General features: G+C 41.6%; 1 protein-coding gene across 1 annotated transcript in view; it reads left to right on the top strand.

Moving 5' to 3' along the window:
* The window catches only part of kdm6a (lysine (K)-specific demethylase 6A), a 49,758-nt gene that overhangs the window by 17,577 nt on the left and 11,272 nt on the right, over window positions 1-20,909 (top strand). Inside the window, exons 6-12 of the mRNA XM_082509329.1 lie at window positions 3,237-3,357; window positions 9,438-9,492; window positions 9,942-9,976; window positions 11,460-11,553; window positions 14,284-14,410; window positions 19,998-20,096; window positions 20,367-20,586. Of these exons, the coding sequence (XP_082365455.1) occupies window positions 3,237-3,357; window positions 9,438-9,492; window positions 9,942-9,976; window positions 11,460-11,553; window positions 14,284-14,410; window positions 19,998-20,096; window positions 20,367-20,586 (751 nt within the window). The remainder of the gene's footprint in view (window positions 1-3,236; window positions 3,358-9,437; window positions 9,493-9,941; window positions 9,977-11,459; window positions 11,554-14,283; window positions 14,411-19,997; window positions 20,097-20,366; window positions 20,587-20,909) is intronic.

The raw sequence follows: 20,909 nt of genomic DNA, 5'->3' as shown, positions 1-20,909 counted from the left end.
GCTTTCCTCTTCAGACACTCGAAGTCAGACGCAACAATACAAAAGTATAATCTGTAAGAATTAAACGCCCTCTCCACTTAGCCAGCTGTGCCACTCAACTTCGATGTTTAATATGAAGTAATGGCAAGAAGTTGTTAAAGAAAGAAAGAGTTAATGTTACACTGCAGTAGATTTCTAAGAAAGCACTCTACTTTGATGGAGGATTTATTTATTTTATTTTGTAAGTCTGCAGTTACCTTGAGAGTTAATAAATATGTATAATTACTCTGCATCTGTAGCAAGTTTCACACCATCACCATGGACTGGAAGTTCTAAGTGTGCAGTGAATGATGGTTGGGTTAGGGTTGAGTTTTTTTCACTCAGCTGCTCTTCTTGGCCCGTCACAACAGTTGCATCATCATTTGCAAAGCCAATAAACTTTGCATGACATTTTATCAGAGATCCTCTCACAGCAAGGCTTTCTAACTGTAGGATGTGAGACTGCAGCCCCGGTGCATAGCATCAGTTAGGTTTCGCACACTGTAGAATACCTCTGATCAATCATATTTGTACACCCGGCACAGTAAGAGCATCTTCATTAACATGCGGACAGCTTGGAACTGACAATAGATAATGTTTTGTTCTTCTAAACATCGTATATGTCAGGTGTTACAAATGGATTTCAGGCTTATATGGAGGAACAGTTTGCAATAAAGCAACTCTAAGGTCAAATCCTGCCTCCACTCGAGTCTCAGTCCTCAAGCCTTCACACAGTTACCGACAATTTCAAACAGAAGTGTTCACACTTGTATCATATTTACCGATTCCTCTTCAGCCTTGTTACCTGCTCCCTGACTTTTGCTCTTGGTGAAATGCTTGTAGTTTGCCGCGTCTTTACTTGTTTGCCCCGTTTAGATCTGGCCCAGCCTGAGAGAGTTGATTATGCACGGTCCAATGCTGGCAAGTCTGTCCCTGGCCCAGGGTACAGCTCTGCAGGTTGGATGTAGGCGGGAACAGATTTGAGATTGCAGTATTATCACAAACAGATTGCATGTAGAGTGCTTAACAAATGTGTTAAACCACATGTCATAAGTGCCAACTTGTTCCTGAACTGATTCAGAGAAAAACCACCCCCAAAAAACAGTGGTAGCCGACCGACTCGGTCTTATTGCTGTTTTATCCCCATTCTACCGCCATATTGACACACCAGTGTTGATTTGAAGACGGGCAAGTTGACTACAAGTGGTCTCAGACCCTGGTCCCTGACTTTGAAGCCACAATGTACAATTTAAAAATGGTGTCAGACTATGTTAACTGTTCATCTGCACAATTTTATACAATTTCTTCAGATTTACTGCAGATTTTTATTTGTGTAAAAACAAACAGCGGTGGATGGAGCAGCTACAAAGTTTTGCTTTTCTTTGCATCAGAGTTTTTGATTGGGTGTTTTGATGAAGGACTCCCGCTTGCCTTTTTCCACTAAAGGCATTAATGGTGATCACAGGAACAGCACTGCTGTTTACGACACTAGAAACACGTTTTTCTTTCACTCTACCCGAGCTCACCAGCTCGGTAATGGCTCCGCCTCTTTGCTCTTTATGGTGTGTAAAGATACTCTGGGTCCACGTTAAACTGTGCCAGCATCATCACTACTGCTGTTATGTTATCAGTGTTTTTGTTTAAAACTGGGGCCTGTTTGGGCTTAATGTTGTCAGACCTTTTAGTCACACGCTGCTCCTAAACACATTTATACTGAAGGTCCATTTTTAGTCGCACATGCGCGTGAAACCCTCATGTTTACATCATTTAACACATCGGCGCAATACAGAGCCATGCGTTAACCGAAGCATCGAAGCAAAGTTCGTGTTGAGAATTTTTTTTTTAATAATCGAGTTCTTGGAATTACTCAATGAAATGTTGTAGCCCTGAAATGGTTTCTTTACCTACAAGTTATGCTTCTATATGTATGCAAACATGTAACAGCTCAAGTGAGACGCCTCTGGCTCCCACCAGACCACTTGCCATGAAAAATCATCTTATGAATATAGTAAGCTAACAAAGTGCACATAACTCCATCTTTACTGTAGTGATGAGGGCCTCCACGTAGTTGACCCTGTTGTGAACTTTGCAAGCAAGCAAAGAGGAAAAAAAATTTACTTTTGGGAAAAGACACATGCGTGAAGCCCACATGGAACCATGTGTATCATAGATTTGGGCTGGTAGATACCAATATACAGTAGTGTCTGCAGCACCTTGAAGAATAATGGGAAGATACTAGGGAAGACACTATCCACTGACCATAAAGGCTACAGTACAATATACTGATACACTGCTGAAGCCATTTTATTTAATTGAAGTAAACAAATTGCCTGCAGCTGTTTGTACAGTGAAATGATTAAGATTTTTTTTCTGTTGTAAAAGTAGCATCAAGCCTTATCTGGGCTACCTCAACCTGGATAATGTTTCGCAACACTAGAATAGTTTACAGCTTAGCAGCTGTTATGTTATGTATGGGTTAAGTTGCACAGTTGCATCTTGCTGCCTTAAATGGCTAATATTAGGTCCTCATCCCTTATCTCAACCTAATTTCCGAGATGGTTTTACAAATGGGATTTCACTCATTTTCCAAGTTTTTTTTCTTTTTTCTTTTCAAAGTAGCATTTACACTTATCTGGTTACCTTGGAGATTTTTATACTCCATATTATTACCATATCAATTCCATTCGCTTCCGCTTCTCCTTTTCAGGGTCGCGGGGGGCGCTGGAGCCTATCCCAGCTGTCATAGGGCGAGAGGCGGGGTACACCCTGGACAGGTCGCCAGTCTGTCGCAGGGCTAACACACAGAGACAGACAGCCAGTCGCACTCACACTCACATTCACTCGCACATTCACACCTAATGGCAATTTGGATTATCCAATTAACCTATCCCCACAAGCTGCATGTCTTTGGACGGTGGGAGGAAGCCGGAGTACCCGGAGGGAACCCACGCAAACACGGGGAGAACATGCAAACTCCACACAGAAAGACCCCGGCCTGATGTTGGAATTGAACTCAGGACCTTCTTGCTGTGCGGCAACAGTGCTAACCACCGTGGCACCGTGCTGCCCCTATTACCATATTATTATTATTATTATTATTATTGATTGGTAGTGTAGTAAAGTGTCCACATGGGCTATATTGGCATATTTTATTAGGTTTACTGTTTGTATTCATTTCTGTTCTTGTTAATCCTCCTATTTTTGTGGTCTTTTTCCAGGGCAATCAAGGCATTCCAGGAGGTGCTTTACATCGATCCCAGTTTCTCAAGAGCTAAAGAGATTCATCTGAGACTGGGATTCATGTTTAAAGTCAACACAGACTACGAGTCAAGCTTAAAGGTAAATTCAATTCAATTTCAATTCAGTTTTATTTATATAGCACCAAATCACAACAACAGTCGCCTCATGGTGCTTTATATTGTAAGGTACACCCTACAATAAAAGATACAGAGAAAAACCCAACAATCATATGACCCCCTATGAGCAAGCTCTTTGGTGACAGTGGGAAGGAAAAACTCCCTTTTAACAGGAAGAAACCTCCAGCAGAACCGGGCTCAGGGAGGAGCACCCAACTGACGCGACCGGTTGGGGTGAGAGAAGGAAGACAGGATAAAGACATGCTGTGGAAGAGAGACAGAGATTTATAACAAGTACAATTCAATGCAGAGAGGTCTATTAACACATAGTGAGTGAGAAAGGTGACTGAAAAGGAAAATCTCAATGCATCATGGGAGTTCCCCAGCAGCCTATGCCTATTGCAGCATAACTAAGGGAGGGTTCAGGGTCACCTGGTCCAGCCCTAACTATATGCTTTAGCAAAAAGGAAAGTTTAAAGCCTAATCTTAAAAGTAGAGATAGTGTCTGTAAATCTAAATAGATATGAAGTTTGAGACAGAATCCAGTCTGTGTTTTCAGGATTTTATTTCAGTGGTGTCATATCTTCCACCTTGTCTTGTTTTATGTATTTTCACTGAGATGGTAAAATATGTTGGACTGAACTGAAGCATGCATGCACAGATAAAAAGGGTGATCTGAGGTTGCTATACTGAGGCTGCAGAACAATGTCCAACTTAATAGGATGCACTGTAGAGGACTACTGAACAGATGTTGTCTCACACATTTTAATAATGAAGTTACTGATTTCAGTTGGAATATTCTAAATATCTTGAACTATCCATCACAAAGGACTTGGGGTGACAACTCTGGCTGTGGTCTGACGTGATTTAATAAATGTAGTCAGAAGTAAAGCCATAGGGAAGCAGGCGAGCTATCTTATCTTGTAATGTTGTCATAACAACCTTATCAGCTAATATTGGAGGGATACTGGAAGCATTTGCTATTGTGGGTGTTTATGAAGTGTATTATACAGTCTTACTTTGTTCATTGCACATCTAAAGGTTCTGCACCCACAGCTGATAGAAGTGCAGCTAGAACAAATATATACATTTTGACTCGAGTCATCAGCAGAGTGTCCTTGCCTGATGAGAGTGCTGGAACAATTGAATCATTTTGCATTCATGCCACTTAAGTTTCATGAATTCCGATGTACAGTCACAGATAAGAGCCTTTTAACTTTTTAGATAATTCTGACCTCCCTAGTCCTTTGGATCAACACCGGCTGCAGGATCATCTGTCCTGTGTGTCTGTAATCCCCGGATACTTGTGAGTTGTCGAGACAGTAACAAAAGGAAAAAGGCATTCTGACTTTTAGCTGCCGATCTGTTGTCGGGGATCCCTTTGGGGATTGATTGCTCTGATCCTAGGCTTTGTCCTGTTTCAGACGTTATGTCACACTAGCATACTTATGCCAGTGCACTACAGAAGTTTAGACATGCCAACTGGATATTACAAGTTTAAAAAAAGTAATATTTATTACACTGCCATCGCAGAGGATTTTATTCATGGTGATTATTTATGAAATAAAAGTTCAAATAACCAGAACTAAGAATAGAAAACTAACTAAGAAAAGATTAAATTCCAATAAGTTACAAGTAAGTGTCAATATTGCAGCAATAGGTGCATCAGTGTATTTAACACTCTGAATGACCACAGTCAGAAAATAGCAGGGGAAGCACTGCAGTAATATTCTTCCAGGCTTACAGAATATGAAGTTCATACATAGAGCTGTTCGATATAACGATATATATCGGATGACGATATAAAAACGTCTGTCGTTTCATTTTACGCTATCGTTTGTTTCGTGGTGTCGCAAAAAAATAAACTGTTTACGGCAATATTTTTCATGGTTTTGATGGTCACTGTAGTGACTGTATTAATTTCTTAAAGTTCTCTCTATCGCTTATGTTTAATATAATCACACTACGGATGGACAAGCGCCTGTTTTTATGCGTTGTCGTTAGCAACAACGACGGTAAAACGATCGCATGTCCGCTTGTTTATTTTCCACATAAACCTTTCACAGTAAAGCTCAAGATCCTGTTGAGACTTTTCAAAATAAACTGAATCACGTGAAAAAGTATGCAGAGTGTTTACGGATGAAAAGCAAAAAAGAGCCGTCAGGTGCTAAAAAATAAACCTTAGCCTCAAATGTTAGAACAGGCTTTTCCCCGCAACATGCCGTGTGATAAATACTCACAAAGAAAACGGCGGCCGTTAAAACCTATGTCAAAAAATGTGTAGTTTCATGCATCGGTTAAAGTACACGACGCCCAGCTGGAAACACTTCACCTTCCCGAGATTCACGGAATTTACAGAAAATATTAAATTTTTTGTGATTTATATCGTTATCGGGACGATAGATGTTTTATATCGGGATATGAGATTTTGGTCATATCGCACAGCCCTATTCATACATTACTAAATCTTTTGGGGAAGGTATAATAAGTGCCAGACACACAAACTCAGACACATATCGCTGTGATCTCAGTCAGCAGCACAGGAGCTCCTCCTCTCCTCTGATGCCCATGGAGGATCTAGAAGGAAAAAGGTCGAGGTGGTCATATTTTCTTAAAAGTAAGTTGTGAGTTAGTGTTGCCTGATCTCCCTGACTTTCTTTTTTTCAGTCAGACTAAGTAACCTAGTTTGAATGTGAGTAGAAATCCTGCCGAAACACGTTTGAGCGGTATGGTTCAGAGGTCTATGAATTCAAATAAATTTGTCATTGATAGAAAAAAGCTGCAACATACACATTTAAACAATTCTCTCTCCAAAGAAAACACACCGACATCAGATTAACAGATAAGATGACACAAGAGGAAGTGCATGTAATCAGCAAGGTGAATTACATTTCCAGAACAACACCGACAGTCCTGTATATGTGCAAGAAACGAAGTGTGCAACACTCGGAATTTAAGGTGCATGACACGTGTCTTAACTATATCAAGCAAATATTCTGTATTGGTTAATGGTGAAAGAAGTATTTCCTAAAGCTTGACATTTTCAGTTTACAGTTTATTACCAAAGGTTTTAAGAGTTTATACACATGGTGCTCTGTGGAGCTAACTAGGCTGCACGCGTTGCACGTCTTCACTCGGTGTTGGAGGCCACCCCTCCCTGTTTGTTCTGGCTCGCTGCCAACACATATACACACACAACTGCCCCACTTATCTAAAGGGAGGGGTGGTCTCTCACGCAGAGGAGCTGAGATTGAATAAATGTAAGAAACAGAAATGAGAAAGGAATCAGAAACTGTTTTCTGTAGTAAATGCGTGCAGGAGGGAGAGGGAGGGAATGTAGAAATGGACTTTCATGAAGGATGCATGTTTCAAGGTGCAGAGCATCAAGTGACTGAGATGCCTTGAGTTTCTAAGAACACATTGCAATGTGAATCACTGCATGTAACTGCACCAAACTTGGATTTCACATACAGCGCAGACAATTTCATCCCATTAGTGTCTGCTAATGTGGTTAATGAGAGAAGAGGAAATGATTTGGCCCCAGTGTGCTTTAAATTGAGGTTATATGAGTTGGCTGCGTCTGTAGAGCTGCGTAGCCATAGAGAAGAGCTTTGAGCTGAGAAAGAGAGGTGAGATTTGGGTTGGGTGAGGGAGGGGGGGCTGTAGAGGTGGTGTTTCCCTGCCTGTTCCAGCTTTGAGGTATTGTGTGTCATCTCTCAGCACTCTCCACTGCAGCCGTCTGCTGAATAGTAATCAGTGACACCAGGATAGAAGAGGGGGAAGGAGGTGGCGTGAGAGAGGGAGGGAGAGAGACAAAAAGAAAGATTGCAAAGAGACAGAGAGAGAGTGAGGAAAGCGAGACATGGGGAGGGAGGTGGAATGCCAAGCTGACAATCCTGCTGCATTATCTGCCTGATGGTAGAGCAAGTGTGAAAGGGAAGGAGGGAAAGGATAGAAGAGGCTGAGGCGGAGATCTACTGGAGGATGCTGTGGGGTTCCATGAGGAGTGTGATGTGAAAGCGATCTAGGTAAAAGCATTTGTCTTTGCCTCTGTTGCTTGACATTAAAGCATGTGGATGCAGTTGGAGTGTCTGGTGTTTAGTGGCTCGTAGCGCTGTTTAAAAGGGAGTTTGTCCTAAGCAGGGTCCTCTGTGTGTGTCTGCATGCGTGCGCATGCATGTGTAAGTGTGTGTGTGAAGCTCCACTGGCCCAGGGTGAAGCATGCAAAGAAAGATCCAGCTGGACGGCTCTTGATTTTTATCTGGCTGACATTGACCGTCTGTGCGGCTGCTGTCGCTCCAAGACAGCGGGCGCCTCCTTTTTCTGTGTGTGCCTGTGCTTATAGCTGCCTTTTCCCCAGCATGGACCGCTGATACCGGTGCTTGCCTTTAAAGGTTAAAGCAAGAAATCCTCTTTAATTTGACCAGTTCAGCAACAGCAGCAGTACAGTTTGTTCCAAAAGTGTGCGTGCCATTGAAAGAAGTTCAAGGTTTTGGGATTTTCCTCGTGCTCAGGTGCTGACAGGTTTTACTGACCCAGATTCTAGTGGTGCCTTTTTAAATGCACAAAGCATCATTTGGGACTGCATAGGGTTACAGTGCAGCAACCCTAGGGACTGAAAAAGGGCTCCAGTGATTCGTCCAAATAATCGATGACATCAACTATAAAAATTAATTGATGGGGGAATTTTATTGTCGATGCATCATATCATAAATTTATTTTTGTAACTGCAATACACTACAGGAAGCTATAGGGCAGTATCGCCTATATCGTCTGCCAAGACTGCAGATAATACTAACGAAGAAGAACGTAGCGCGAACGGCAAAACAGGAGGACAGAAGAAAATAGAAACTGAGATTTTAAACAAAAGTTATTTGCAGAGTGTCCAAACTGGCACTTTCCTTCCACGACAGGACTACTGCTGTGCACGAGCATTTAAAACGCCGGCACCCTGGAGCTGTGACGTCAGCTCTGAATGCTTCAGTTTTAGGGAGTTCAGTGCATCGCGTTAATACTTTATGTTCAAATTTGTCCAGTAATGTTTATGTTAGATTACCTATCAGAACCTTCTCATGCATGATGCTTGCTAAGCGAACACCATTTCAGTTTTGTTAGCTAAAGAGTGAAATGCGATAATGTAGCTACTCCTGTATGCTAGTTTGTTTGGTTTTTGTTTTTTTTCTCACATTATTATTAGTGTTTATTCTGAATAGTAATTAGTACAAGTTTCTGGGTCATTATTTTATTTTGCTGTGGGCCGAGACAACACAGTGATATTCACAGGTGGGAAGACTTGACTAGGTGAAACACTGGAGCCTAGAAGAGGAGGTTCACCCACTGGAAGTGGAGATAAGCATAAGTGAAATGATCGTTGACTAATTGAAGAAAAATTGGCAGATTAGTTAACTACCGAAATAAACTGCAATGAAAACTGTCACCTTGAAGCCACTTATAGACAGGACATCTTGCTGGAATTTACATTTCACTTTCTCGTATAATGAACTTGAATACAGTTAAAATTACAGCAGTGTGTCAGCAACATCTGGGCATTTTGTGGAAGAACTAAAGGGAGTCCGAGAAGGCCAGAAGAGCTGTGTGACTTGGGCTAATCAGTTCAGTGACCCCATATAGAAGGCATTTCCTGGTACTGTGGCACGCCTTGGCCTCTGCAGACATCTGCCTTACCCAGAAACCGTAGTTCAGATGATGGAATTGGATGCCATTAATAGCCTGCCACTGGATATCAGCGTCTCATTTTGAGGACAAGTTGGACAGGAGAAAGGAGGGGTGAGATTTGCGCCTTAGCTTTTCCAGCTCTGTGTCCTCTCTTGTTGCAGTGGCAGGAGTTCATTTATGGTTTATTAGGAATGCTGGGGATTTGGGTAATGCACATTAGCTGGAGAAGAATAGAAATTTCTCCACGATTTCCTTAAAAGTATCACTCCTGTGCTCTGTGCTCTCGGTTAAATCGTTTTTGTTTGTTTTTAATCTTGTCACAGAGATGTTTGATTTGTGTGAATTTGCTTTCACACTAAAATGATTACATTTTTTCCCTCTCTGCAGCATTTTCAGCTGGCTTTGATCGACTCCAAACTCTGCACTTTGTCCAAAGCTGAAAGTAAGTATAGGTGCTATAATTGTTCCAGCCAACCAGTCACACGCTACAACGTAAAGTATGATCACATATGATGGGCCGTGTTGCTAGTGGTATGTAACAGATATTGAAAGGGCATAGGAATATTTCTACAGAGCAGATTTTTTTTTCTCTCTCTCTGTTGCTGTTTCCCTGCTGACTCTGCCCAAGACTGGGGTTGCCTAGGAGACAGCACAAGGAGAGAGAGCGAGCTGGAAGTGCTTTCAAGCACATTGCAGATACACACTGTGATTTCAGATTACATGTACACTCTGGGGAAAGTGTCCTACTCCCCCTCCCATCTGTGCTCCATAGTGCTAGCAGTCTGTACCCACTGAGCTTCATGGAGCCATTATCTAGCTTAATTTCTCTCTTTGTTTGGGTTTTTTTGTTGTTGTTTTATTTCACTAATTTCTAATTTCTCACCCCCACAGTTCAGTTCCACATCGCTCATTTATATGAGATCCAGGTAAGCAATCGATAAATGTGGGCCAAACAATTTCATGTTGTACTCAATTAATATAGCATCATGCACCTGCTATAACTTTATATTGATTTAACAATTTCTCTGACAAGGGAAGACCTTCAGTGTAATCCAGCCTTTTTAAGAACTCAGATACTGTGGCTTATAAGAACAACTGTACTGTTTATTCATAAGTATAAAATAATTCAATTATTAAAAAATTATGATGAACAACACCAGTAATATAAAGCTTTAACTTCTAACTATTATTGTTTGGCTCAAAGGCTGCTGGGAATGATTCAGGGTATATATAGGTACATTACACCCCTACTTTGTACTAGACCACTGGTGTCGATGAGTTACTATATCTAGGTATTGTTTTTATTTACATGTATCTGTCCCTTTGCCTTGTTTAGGCCAAGTTTGAATATGTTAATGCACTCCTCAGTATGCCATTATGAAAATATGCTGCACTGGGGGTAGAGCAGGTTATTTACTAAGTGGAAGGTTGTTGGATCGATCCCTGGCTGCTCCAGTCACAGATCCCAAGTTGATGCATCCATCAGAGTGTAAATGTGTGTATGTCAGGTAGAAAGCACTTAGGCATAGAAAAAAGTGCTTTTTTGAATGGGTGAATGAGGCATGTTGTACAAAGCGCTTTGGGTGCTCAGGTAGAGTAGAAAAGCGCTATATAAGAACCATTACTGTTACTATCATGTTGAAACAACATGATCAGGACCTGTTGGAAAATGTGTCAATTAACTACAGAACAGTGTTTGTTCAAGTATTATCTAAAACTAAATGACTCTAAATGTCAGATCTTGTAGGTAATGGCAGGGCTTCATTACCAACAATCCCCCCCCCCCCCCCCCATTGCAATTCTTCAGTTGTAGTAGTTCCAAATGCAGCTGTTCATTTGGTTGTATTTGCCTTCAGCCTTAATGACAATCATTAGTCGACACAGGAAGGAACATTAAAGAATCTCTCTCGCTTGTGTGCCCAAGTGTCAGTGTTTGCCCAGAGGTGTTTTTATTGTGTGCAGACAGGAAGAGTCTAGAGCCAGACTGTATGTGCAAGGTCTGCACATACACAGTCTGGTGGGTTGGTTTTTAAAAGGCTATTTTAGACCTGATAAGAGAAGATTCTGTCCATGCACTGACATTACTCTACCTGATGATCTAGACAAAAGGTCAGTAAGCCCACTAAGTTAAAACAAACCCTTGGTTCACCAGCAGGCAGCTCAGATTTCCCCAGATTTTTGTTAAAGCACACAAACATTTTAGTGCAGACACACACACCTGCCAGACTTGTTGAGTCTCCCTCCCCCCGTGTGTTTGTCTGTGTATGGAAGGACACTATGAGTGTGAGGAGGTCTTTAAAGTCTTTGTCTGTCTAGATAAAACCATAAAACACTGGCTTTCCTGTCTGGCCTAAACAACCCCCATGTCTACTTCTCTTGCTTGTCCTCCTCTTCCTGTTCTCCCCGCAGAAGAAATACAGAGCAGCGAAGGAAGCGTATGAAAGTCTGTTGCAGACGGAAAATCTTCCTGCACAAGTGAAGGCGACCACACTGCAACAACTTGGTGAGTGACCTTTGCTGATGTAGGCCGATGCTCATGTCCACATGTGAAATGTACCGGATTAAACTGGCTGAAAGTATCTTCAGGCTCGGTTGGTTCGATTCCCGGCTTCCCCTAGTCTGCATGCTCATTTACCATTTACCATCCTGCAAAGAATGGGGGAAAAAAACCATCTGCAACCAGTGATTGCTAAAATCGTTGTATTTTTACATCAAATGTTGTAATAAGTGGATTTTTATCTAGTTTGATTAAATAATTCTGGCTTTATTTACTCAGGCATTGGTTTCTCTCTCTCTCTCTCTCTCTCTCTGTGTGTGTGTGTGTGTGTGTGTGTGTGTGTGTGTGTGTCAGTATTAATCAAAAGATTTCATACATTTATATAAAAAATTTTTTTTTAAAAGAACCACACACGCTGTGATGTTGTTGGTAAATTTTCTATATACACTTGCTGTATTACCTATACCTATTTAACTGCTTGTTAATGCAGATATCTAATCAGTGAGTCACAGAATAGCAACTCGTTGTATTTGGGTGAGAACAAGATGACTTATTGTAGTCCAAACTGAGCATCAGAATGGGGAAGGAAGATGATTTTAGTGATTTTGAACATGGCATGGTTGTTGGTGCCAGGAGGACTGGTCTGGTAGGAACTATCCAGTGAGCAGCAGTTATCTATGTTCATGCCAGAAGTCAGAGAAGAATGGCCAGAATGTTTTGAATTAATAGAAAGACAGCAGTAACTCGGGATAAGCACCGGTTACAACCAAGGCAGGAATGCACAACATGTTGAACCTTGAAGCAGATGGGCTACAGCAGCAGAAGACCACAGCAGAAACTGACAGTATACTTTGCACAGGTTCACCAAAATGCCAAGATAACCAAGGTAGTGAGGCGCACAGATTAGTTTGTTTGGTGTATTTGGCTTAGTATGTTTGTATATAGTTGTGGGTAGCCACTGTTGTACCTATCAGGACTTGCTGGAAATTGGTTTTTGGCTAAAACTTCCCATTACAGATGATTTACGATGCTTGCAATAGCCCTGCCAACCTTGTGAGATCACTAGGAATTGCCATAGATTGCTGTCAAGTAGGGGTGGGCGATATAAACGATATACGATAGAAACGATACCACTTTCTGACTATACCGCTCTATCGTGATAGCGTATGTTGATGATGTCATCAAGCTGCGCCTGTTTTGGTCGAAAGCATCGCAGCGGCTACAACCATTATCATCTGCAAATTATGCCAGGCGACAGTAATGGCAAAGAGATGAAGCACTTTTTAAATATGGGGAAAGCCAAACACTGCGCGTCCTCCACTTCCGTAACATTGATTCATTAATGTTGAATTCTCTCGCAGCTGTTCTGTTCCCATGTTGTTGCAGTATATTAATAACTAACCTTGTATTGTGGATGAATAATCTCAGTTGTTGTCCTGACTGTTTGGCCCGTGTACAGCATCCTGCTATGCGATTGCATTTGTCCCTGACCACCAGAATCCCTCACGTTAACTTTTATCGAGTGGAAAAAACGTTGGCGTTCATCCTCCAGCTTCACTGTGCTAATGTTATGCTAACATAGCTGTATCACTACTAATCACGTAGCACAACATTATATACCAGGTAGTCCAACTTCAGTAACCCTGCAAACGCCATCGCTGTTTAGTTTTCTGTCTTTGTTTATGTTGGAAGTGGTAGCAGAGCTGTACGTTTTAATTAGTTTCAAAAATCTCTCAGTCAGAACATGGTATGTCATGTTTAGGTGGAAACTAGCGAGCTAACTTCCTGCTAACTTCTCACTCCGTTAAATTGAATAAATTCTGTTTTCATGGATGTTAAACTTAATTGTTACACCTGGTAAAGCAGCAACGCTGATGAAAGGATTTAGACAGTTTTTAACTCTGTGTTCGTTTGACTTTGGGACCTGAAGCCGACGGAGTTTTGGACCCAGATTACTCCGCGAAGCTCCTCACTACGGCAGCCGTAATGCTCTGACAATCCATCAAAACATTTTTTAACAGATTTCTGCACGCAAAAATAGGTTCGAGGTCAGTAAGCACAACCAGAATTCATACATAAGGCGCACTCGATAAAACAGGCGGAGTGAGAACACATCCGGGAATTTTTTGCGTTCTCGGCTTGATGCGTACTTTGAATTGGAACAGTACTTGGTCTCCGACTGATGACGTATCATGAGTACACGGGAACGCAAGTACACATAAGTACGCATATGTGGTTACACAGGTGTATAGGAGAAGAGCTGTGGGAGGTTTGTCATTGCTCATTACAGTCTTCCTGAGCCTCTGTGTTTGCTTGAAATTGCCCAGTTTATGTGTGTGCACGCACACGTACTTGTGCGTGTGTGTGCACACACTTGTGCGTGTGTGTGCTTGAATGCAGGGAGGAGCTGTTTGTAAAGGCTGGTTCATATCAGATGTTTAAGCGTTTTGAATATAACTGCTTCTTTGACTTTTTCCACTGTTACTCTCATTAAAGTTTCAGGAAGTAACAAGTTTTTATTTATTTGATCTGTTTTTTTTTTTCTCCTTTGGCAGACAGAACTTAATCTTATCAGAAATCTTACCTTTTTCATTACATTTAAAAAAAAATGTGGATTTTGATTTATAACACTTGTATTCTCCTTTGGTATGTAATCATCACTAAATAAAAAAACAAAGCCAGGAGGTGTGTTACAGTTGAATCGTGAAGGCTGATGTTTTGTTTTGCTCTTCTCAGGCTGGATGCATCACACAGTGGAACAGTTGGGGGATAAAGGCACCAAGGACAGCTATGCCATCCAGTGTCTGCAAAAGTCTTTAGAGGCAGACCCAAACTCTGGCCAGTCTTGGTACTTTCTTGGCAGGTACGAAAGCAAAGGACGCAGCTGTTTGCGTATTATCTTGTCTTGTGTTGTCAAATTTAATTAGACGGCAAATTCTTAGTTTTAGTCGTAGTCTTTTGGCTGACCTTACTGTATATGAAGATTATTTCTGATTGGATCACTTCCAAACACGTCCCACCTTTCTGCACAACTTAATCGGATCTCATCTCTTCAAATTCATTAGTTTTTATTTAGTTGTCATCTTCTTTTCATCACAAAAAAAACCACTTGTTGCCAAAAACATGACATAACACTGTTAGAAGGCATCACAAGATAATTTTTTTTTCTTTTTTTAGCAACCTTAAAATCTAGCTAATGCTTCAGGATGTTAAAATGCATGCTCCTGTGCTGCTGTTTCGGTTGAATGTAGTAGATGCCCAGTCTTGACCATGGGGCCAATGCTGTCCTTGAGGTTACAGCCTAAGCAGGGAAAAAACAAAAAAAAGGCATCCCTTAACTGGGTTATTGGTCTTTGCATAATATTCCTTTTAGACTAAGCAGTCTTTACTTGAGTCACTATGTTGGTGCACTAGAATCGGCCTTGCCTGATGACCCACATAAATAGACCTTCCTCTGGATCAGGGTGCTTTTCAGTTCACCGACTGAAAGAGTTTCTAGTTATTCAGGAAAATAAGTTGAAACTTGCTGCACAATAGTCAGCATTCAACACTGTAAAATCACTTCACCATAAAACACCATCTGCACTGGTTTTTTGACTCTGTGTTTTGAAGCCTCAACTTTAAAACAGTTGATCATACGTGGACAGTGTGTAGCGTTACCAGCTTCCTTAGCAGGCTGCATGTGTAAACTGTATAGATTAGCAACACACGTCTGGTAATTGGTGCTAACCGGCAGACTAATAAATACCAGAATTTCACTCACCAGATCTGGGCAAACAGCAGGCATTCTTAATATTTTGCCAATTATTAAAAGCCTTACAAGCCTATGTGACCAATTATTGATCTTTCATTAGGGCAAGTAGCTGTTTAGGTAGAAAAGCTTTTCTACTGCTTGGAAGCTGAAAGCTGCTCTTGCTCTTGATATAGCCATCTGAGTGATACCATGTGCTTGGTAGTCTAAGGAGCTTGGAAAGAAAAGCGCCTGGAGTTTCCTTGAAGACGTTTCACCTCTCATCCAAGAAGCTTTTTCAGTTATAAGTGCAATCGGTGGAGAGTCCCAGATTTAAGCCCTATTGGGAGTGTCCCTAAGATGGCCACGGACCCCCTATTGATCCTCTGCCTAATCATACGAGCCAAGGTGTGTGTGTGTGTGTGTGTGTGTGTGTGTGTGTGTGTGTGTGTGTGTGTGTGTGTGTGTGTGAGATTCACAATCAGCCAAGGTTTCGGGTGAACCCGTTATGAAACCTAGCCCCACCCTATCATGTGATTTATTAAGGTCAAATGGCCCAGGATGTGAGTGGGCTTTAAGGTGTATGAGAAGGGATCTCAAAACTTTTCAGAGATGAGAGGTGTATCGTCTTCAAGGAAACGTAAAGAATTCCAGACACTTTTCTTTTCTAGCACCTTAGACTACGATGACCTGGATGACTGAGAACCTTCACAGACGTGTGTATGTTAGTTAAAAAGTACCTAAAAGCATGGAAAATGTATCTGTCTCTGTCATGAGTTCTTACATTTATGCATGGGCAAACAGTAATGATTAAAACTGTTTTGTGTGGTTTTCACAGCCCAGGAAATTCTACAGGACAGTTTTTGGTTAATTTAAGTAACTTGACTCGGTCGATTGCACATCAAGGGGCTTGGTGTAAAAAGGTGTCTTAAAAGCGGGCTAAGATGCATGAAGAAAGATAGAAAGCGAATATGTTTTGGAACAAAGTTCAGTGCAGATTTTTCCTCAGCAACATCTACTAGATAGCTAAATGTTGCTCCCTTTGCTAGTTGGCAACAGAAAAACTAGTTGGTTAAACTAAATTTAATGCACAAAGGCATTTACATGTCCCGTCTAGCAACCCTCCTCTCCATTATACAATGTTGCAGATGGATGAGATGCAAGGTAGCATTGCAAACCACTGTATTAGTACTGTATTGAAGTTTTGTAGTGTTGTATTTTAAACTACAACATAAACTGTTGTATGTAGGCTGTGTAAGCGTAAACTGACACATAACCAGTAGATGCCCAACTGTCTTCTGAATGTTTTCACATCAGTCAATTTGTTCCTAAAAACAAACATCAAACTAAACCCTGAATTGTCTGCTTTAGGGTAGAAATTGGTCACCAGAATGGTACCAGTCATATTTTTATACAGGGAGTGCAGAATTATTAGGAAAATGAGTATTTTGTCCACATCATCCTCTTCATGCATGTTGTCTTACTCCAAGCTGTATAGGCTCGAAAGCCTACTACCAATTAAGCATATTAGGTGATGTGCATCTCTGTAATGAGAAGGGGTGTGGTCTAATGACTAGGGGTGCAACGATACACAAAATTCACGGTTCGGTTCGGTTCGATACTTTGGTGTCACGGTTCGATATTTTTTCGATACAAAAAAAATGTTCATGCATTTTTTATTTGTCATTTATTAAAATTATAAATAAATATTTTAACTCAAAAGTACAGTTTTTAAATTTAACCCTAACCCTTGTGCGTGTTTTTTATTTTGACAGCGAATGCGCACCTGCGGACCACTTATATGCAGCCCTGGTTATTTAGCTCATCATATTGCAGCCACAGAAATTCTTTTGTCCATGAAACCATAAAGCTGCACTTTCTTTTTGCCTTATAGTCTGATTTGTCATAACTTCTCCGTTTTGTGGTAAGCTTTTCTTTGGCTGTCACTTCTTCACCCTGACCTGTCTTATTTGGCTCAGCAGAACTCAAATGCTTTTACACACTCACTCACATAAGCTCAGCGATTCTCTGCGCGATCAACCTCTCACATGTTTAAGCTTGCTGCGGGAGATTTCACTTGTCATGTTTGCATAGTAAGCTAACGATTAATAAGACGATGTCAGAGGAATTGGTGCACAAATTATCATCACTCACAGATCAGTGCTGTCGCTCTCTATACACAGTTCGCACGATTGCAAAGTGAAAGCAAAAAAACAAGCGCAAATTCAAACGCGATTTCAATATGTCACATATTGACAGTGGCTCACCGATGCCAATGACATAATTACCCAGCTACATTTCTGAAAGAATGCAAAAGCATTGACATATATTTTTCCTACAATAGGCCGACGGGCAGGGCAGAGATAGATTTTGGTAGCCCGACTGAAAAAATCGCTAGCTCCGGGACGTCGGGCTAGCGATTTTGCGAGCCCTGTATCTGATTGAGGAATCACTCATCTTTGGAAAAGAGAGTTTATTACAGAGAAATGGCTCTTTCCAAAATAAAAGCTATACTATCCGCTTCTTCTGGGCTATATTCTCAGCAGCATAAGGAGAATCATGTGCTAACAGCTGTCTAAATGACTCGGCTAAAGTTAGTAGCATGCTTGTTGTTTTTGTCTTTGCACTAGGATGATGTAGGCGTAAATGTGCAGTCATATTCGTCGTGTTCCCACTAGTGCTTTCAGGTTAATCTCGTTGAAATGACCTTAACGCCACAACACGGCAAATCTCCGTTAACGAGCTACCACCGATCGCTCCGTGCATGGGGCTAGACGGCCAACACGTTAACAAGCTAACTGCGCTAACACACTAGTTCACACCAATGTAATTGAGCATTGCATGGCACATCCAACATACTGTTTTACTTTAGTCCATGACTCGCTTACCTTCAGGGTCATACGTCACATGAAAACCAAAATAATTCCAAACGCCAGATCTGAATGAGGTTCAATTTGCCTGTTGCAAGGAGAGCTTAACTTCTGTCTCGCTAGCTTGCCCTGCGCTCTTCCTTCTGACTATGCTGTCTGTGTTGAGGCTCAGTGAATCTGCATTCGACTACTCCGCCTAGGCTGCACTGTCGAGCCTAGGCGGAGTAGTCGAATGCAGATTCACTGAGCCTCAACACAGACAGCATCGTCAGAAGGAAAATTGATAAAATAAATTACAAATGTTGTATTGTTCAATACATATGCGTACCGAACTGAAAGCACTGTATCGAACGGTTCAATATCGATACGAATATCGTTGCACCCCTACTAATGACATCAACACCCTATATCAGGTGTGCATAATTATTAGGCAACGTCCTTTGCTTTGGCAAAATGGGTCAAAAGAAGGACTTGACAGGCTCAGAAAAGTCAAAAATAGTGAGATATCTTGCAGAGGGATGCAGCAGTCTCAAAATTGCAAAGCTTCTGAAGCGTGATCATCGAACAATCAAGCGTTTCATTCAAAATAGTCAACAGGGTCGCAAGAAGCGTGTGGAAAAACCAAGGCGCAAAGTAACTGCCCATGAACTGAGAAAAGTCAAGCGTGCAGCTGCCAAGATGCCACTTGCCACCAGTTTGGCCATATTTCAGAGCTGCAACATCACTGGAGTGCCCAAAAGCACAAGGTGTGCAATACTCAGAGACATGGCCAAGGTAAGAAAGGCTGAAAGACGACCACCACTGAACAAGACACACAAGCTGAAACGTCAAGACTGGGCCAAGAAATATCTCAAGACTGGTTTTTCTAAGGTTTTATGGACTGATGAAATGAGAGTGAGTCTTGATGGGCCAGATGGATGGGCCCGTGGCTGGATTGGTAAAGGGCAGAGAGCTCCAGTCCCACTCAGACGCCAGCAAGGTGGAGGTGGAGTACTGGTTTGGGCTGGTATCATCAGAGATGAGCTTGTGGGGCCTTTTCGGGTTGAGGATGGAGTCAAGCTCAACTCCCAGTCCTACTGCCAGTTTCTGGAAGACACCTTCTTCAAGCAGTGGTACAGGAAGAAGTCTGCATCCTTCAAGAAAAACATGATTTTCATGCAGGACAATGCTCCATCACACGCGTCCAAGTACTCCACAGCGTGGCTGGCAAGAAAGGGTATAAAAGAAGAAAAACTAATGACATGGCCTCCTTGTTCACCTGATCTGAACCCCATTGAGAACCTGTGGTCCATCATCAAATGTGAGATTTACAAGGAAGGAAAACAGTACACCTCTCTGAACAGTGTCTGGGAGGCTGTGGTTGCTGCTGCACGCAATGTTGATGGTGAACAGATCAAAACACTGACAGAATCCTTGGATGGCAGGCTTTTGAGTGTCCTTGCAAAGAAAGGTGGCTATATTGGTCGCTGATTTGTTTTTGTTTTGTTTTTGAATGTCAGAAACGTATATTTGTGAATGTGGAGATGTTATATTGGTTTCACTTGTAAAAATAAATAATTGAAATGGGTATATATTTGTTTTTTGTTAAGTTGCCTAATAATTATGCACAGTAATAGTCACCTGCACACACAGATATCCCCCTAAAATAGCTAAAACTAAAAACAAACTAAAAACTACTTCCAAAAACATTCAGCTTTGATATTAATGAGTTTTTTGGGTTCATTGAGAACATGGTTGTTGTTCAATAATAAAATTATTCCTCAAAAATACAACTTGCCTAATAATTCTGCACTCCCTGTAGTTCAACTGTTCTTTGGTCCTTATTTCTTTCTTTGTCTCCTCTCCTCAAGGTGCTACTCCAGTATTGGGAAGGTGCAGGATGCCTTCATCTCTTACCGGCAGTCCATTGATAAATCGGAGGCCAGTGCTGACACCTGGTGCTCTATAGGGTAAGAGCAAAATTTGTCATGTGTTGGCTATGCTGAGAAGTATGATTAAGGTCACAACGAAGAAGGTGAAGCTCTTTAGGTCTGACTCAAAATGGCTGGTGGAGAAGCAGCAGCTGCATAGAGGACATGGAAAAAGTGTGAAAGGATCTATTGTTAGAATTATGAAGAACAGATTAGGTCCCCTGAGAACTGTGAGTTTGTAAGAGGATAATGACCTAAATCCTGGAAGATGGCAAGAGAATAATTTCCTATCTTTGCCTCTGGGTCCAGGGTGCTTTACCAGCAGCAGAACCAGCCTATGGATGCACTGCAGGCTTACATCTGTGCTGTTCAACTGGATCACAGCCACGCCGCCGCCTGGATGGATCTGGGCACTCTCTACGAATCCTGCGGCCAGCCGCACGACGCTATCAAGTGCTACATCAACGCTACTCGCAGCAAGGCCTGCCTCAACACTGCTGCACTCACACAACGTATCAAGCTGCTGCAGGTAGAGCTGGCCTTTACATAAACCCAACGCACTTTGTTACGTGTTGTGCATTTTGGTGTGTGCGTGTATTAAAGTGACGTGTTAAGTGCCAAACATTGCCAAAGCAATCAGCTTTTTGAATTGCAGGCTGCGTGTTTGTCCTTTTGATTTCTGGTAACAGAGATATGAATAATAATTCATATTGGTATTTTGTTTTGGCGTTTCCCCCTCACTTTATTGTAAAGCATTCCTTCATGGCATTGAACATTTTAGTATATCACCTATATAAGGTGTGATCAAAAACATCTGAGAATTGCCCCAAGAAAATGTAACTTTACCAAATT

Source organism: Aulonocara stuartgranti (genome assembly GCF_965226115.1).
Source record: "Aulonocara stuartgranti genome assembly, chromosome: 16".
NCBI lineage: Eukaryota > Metazoa > Chordata > Actinopteri > Cichliformes > Cichlidae > Aulonocara > Aulonocara stuartgranti.
The sequence above is the reverse complement of the archived record's forward strand: the minus strand, read 5'-3'. Positions and strand labels throughout refer to the sequence as shown.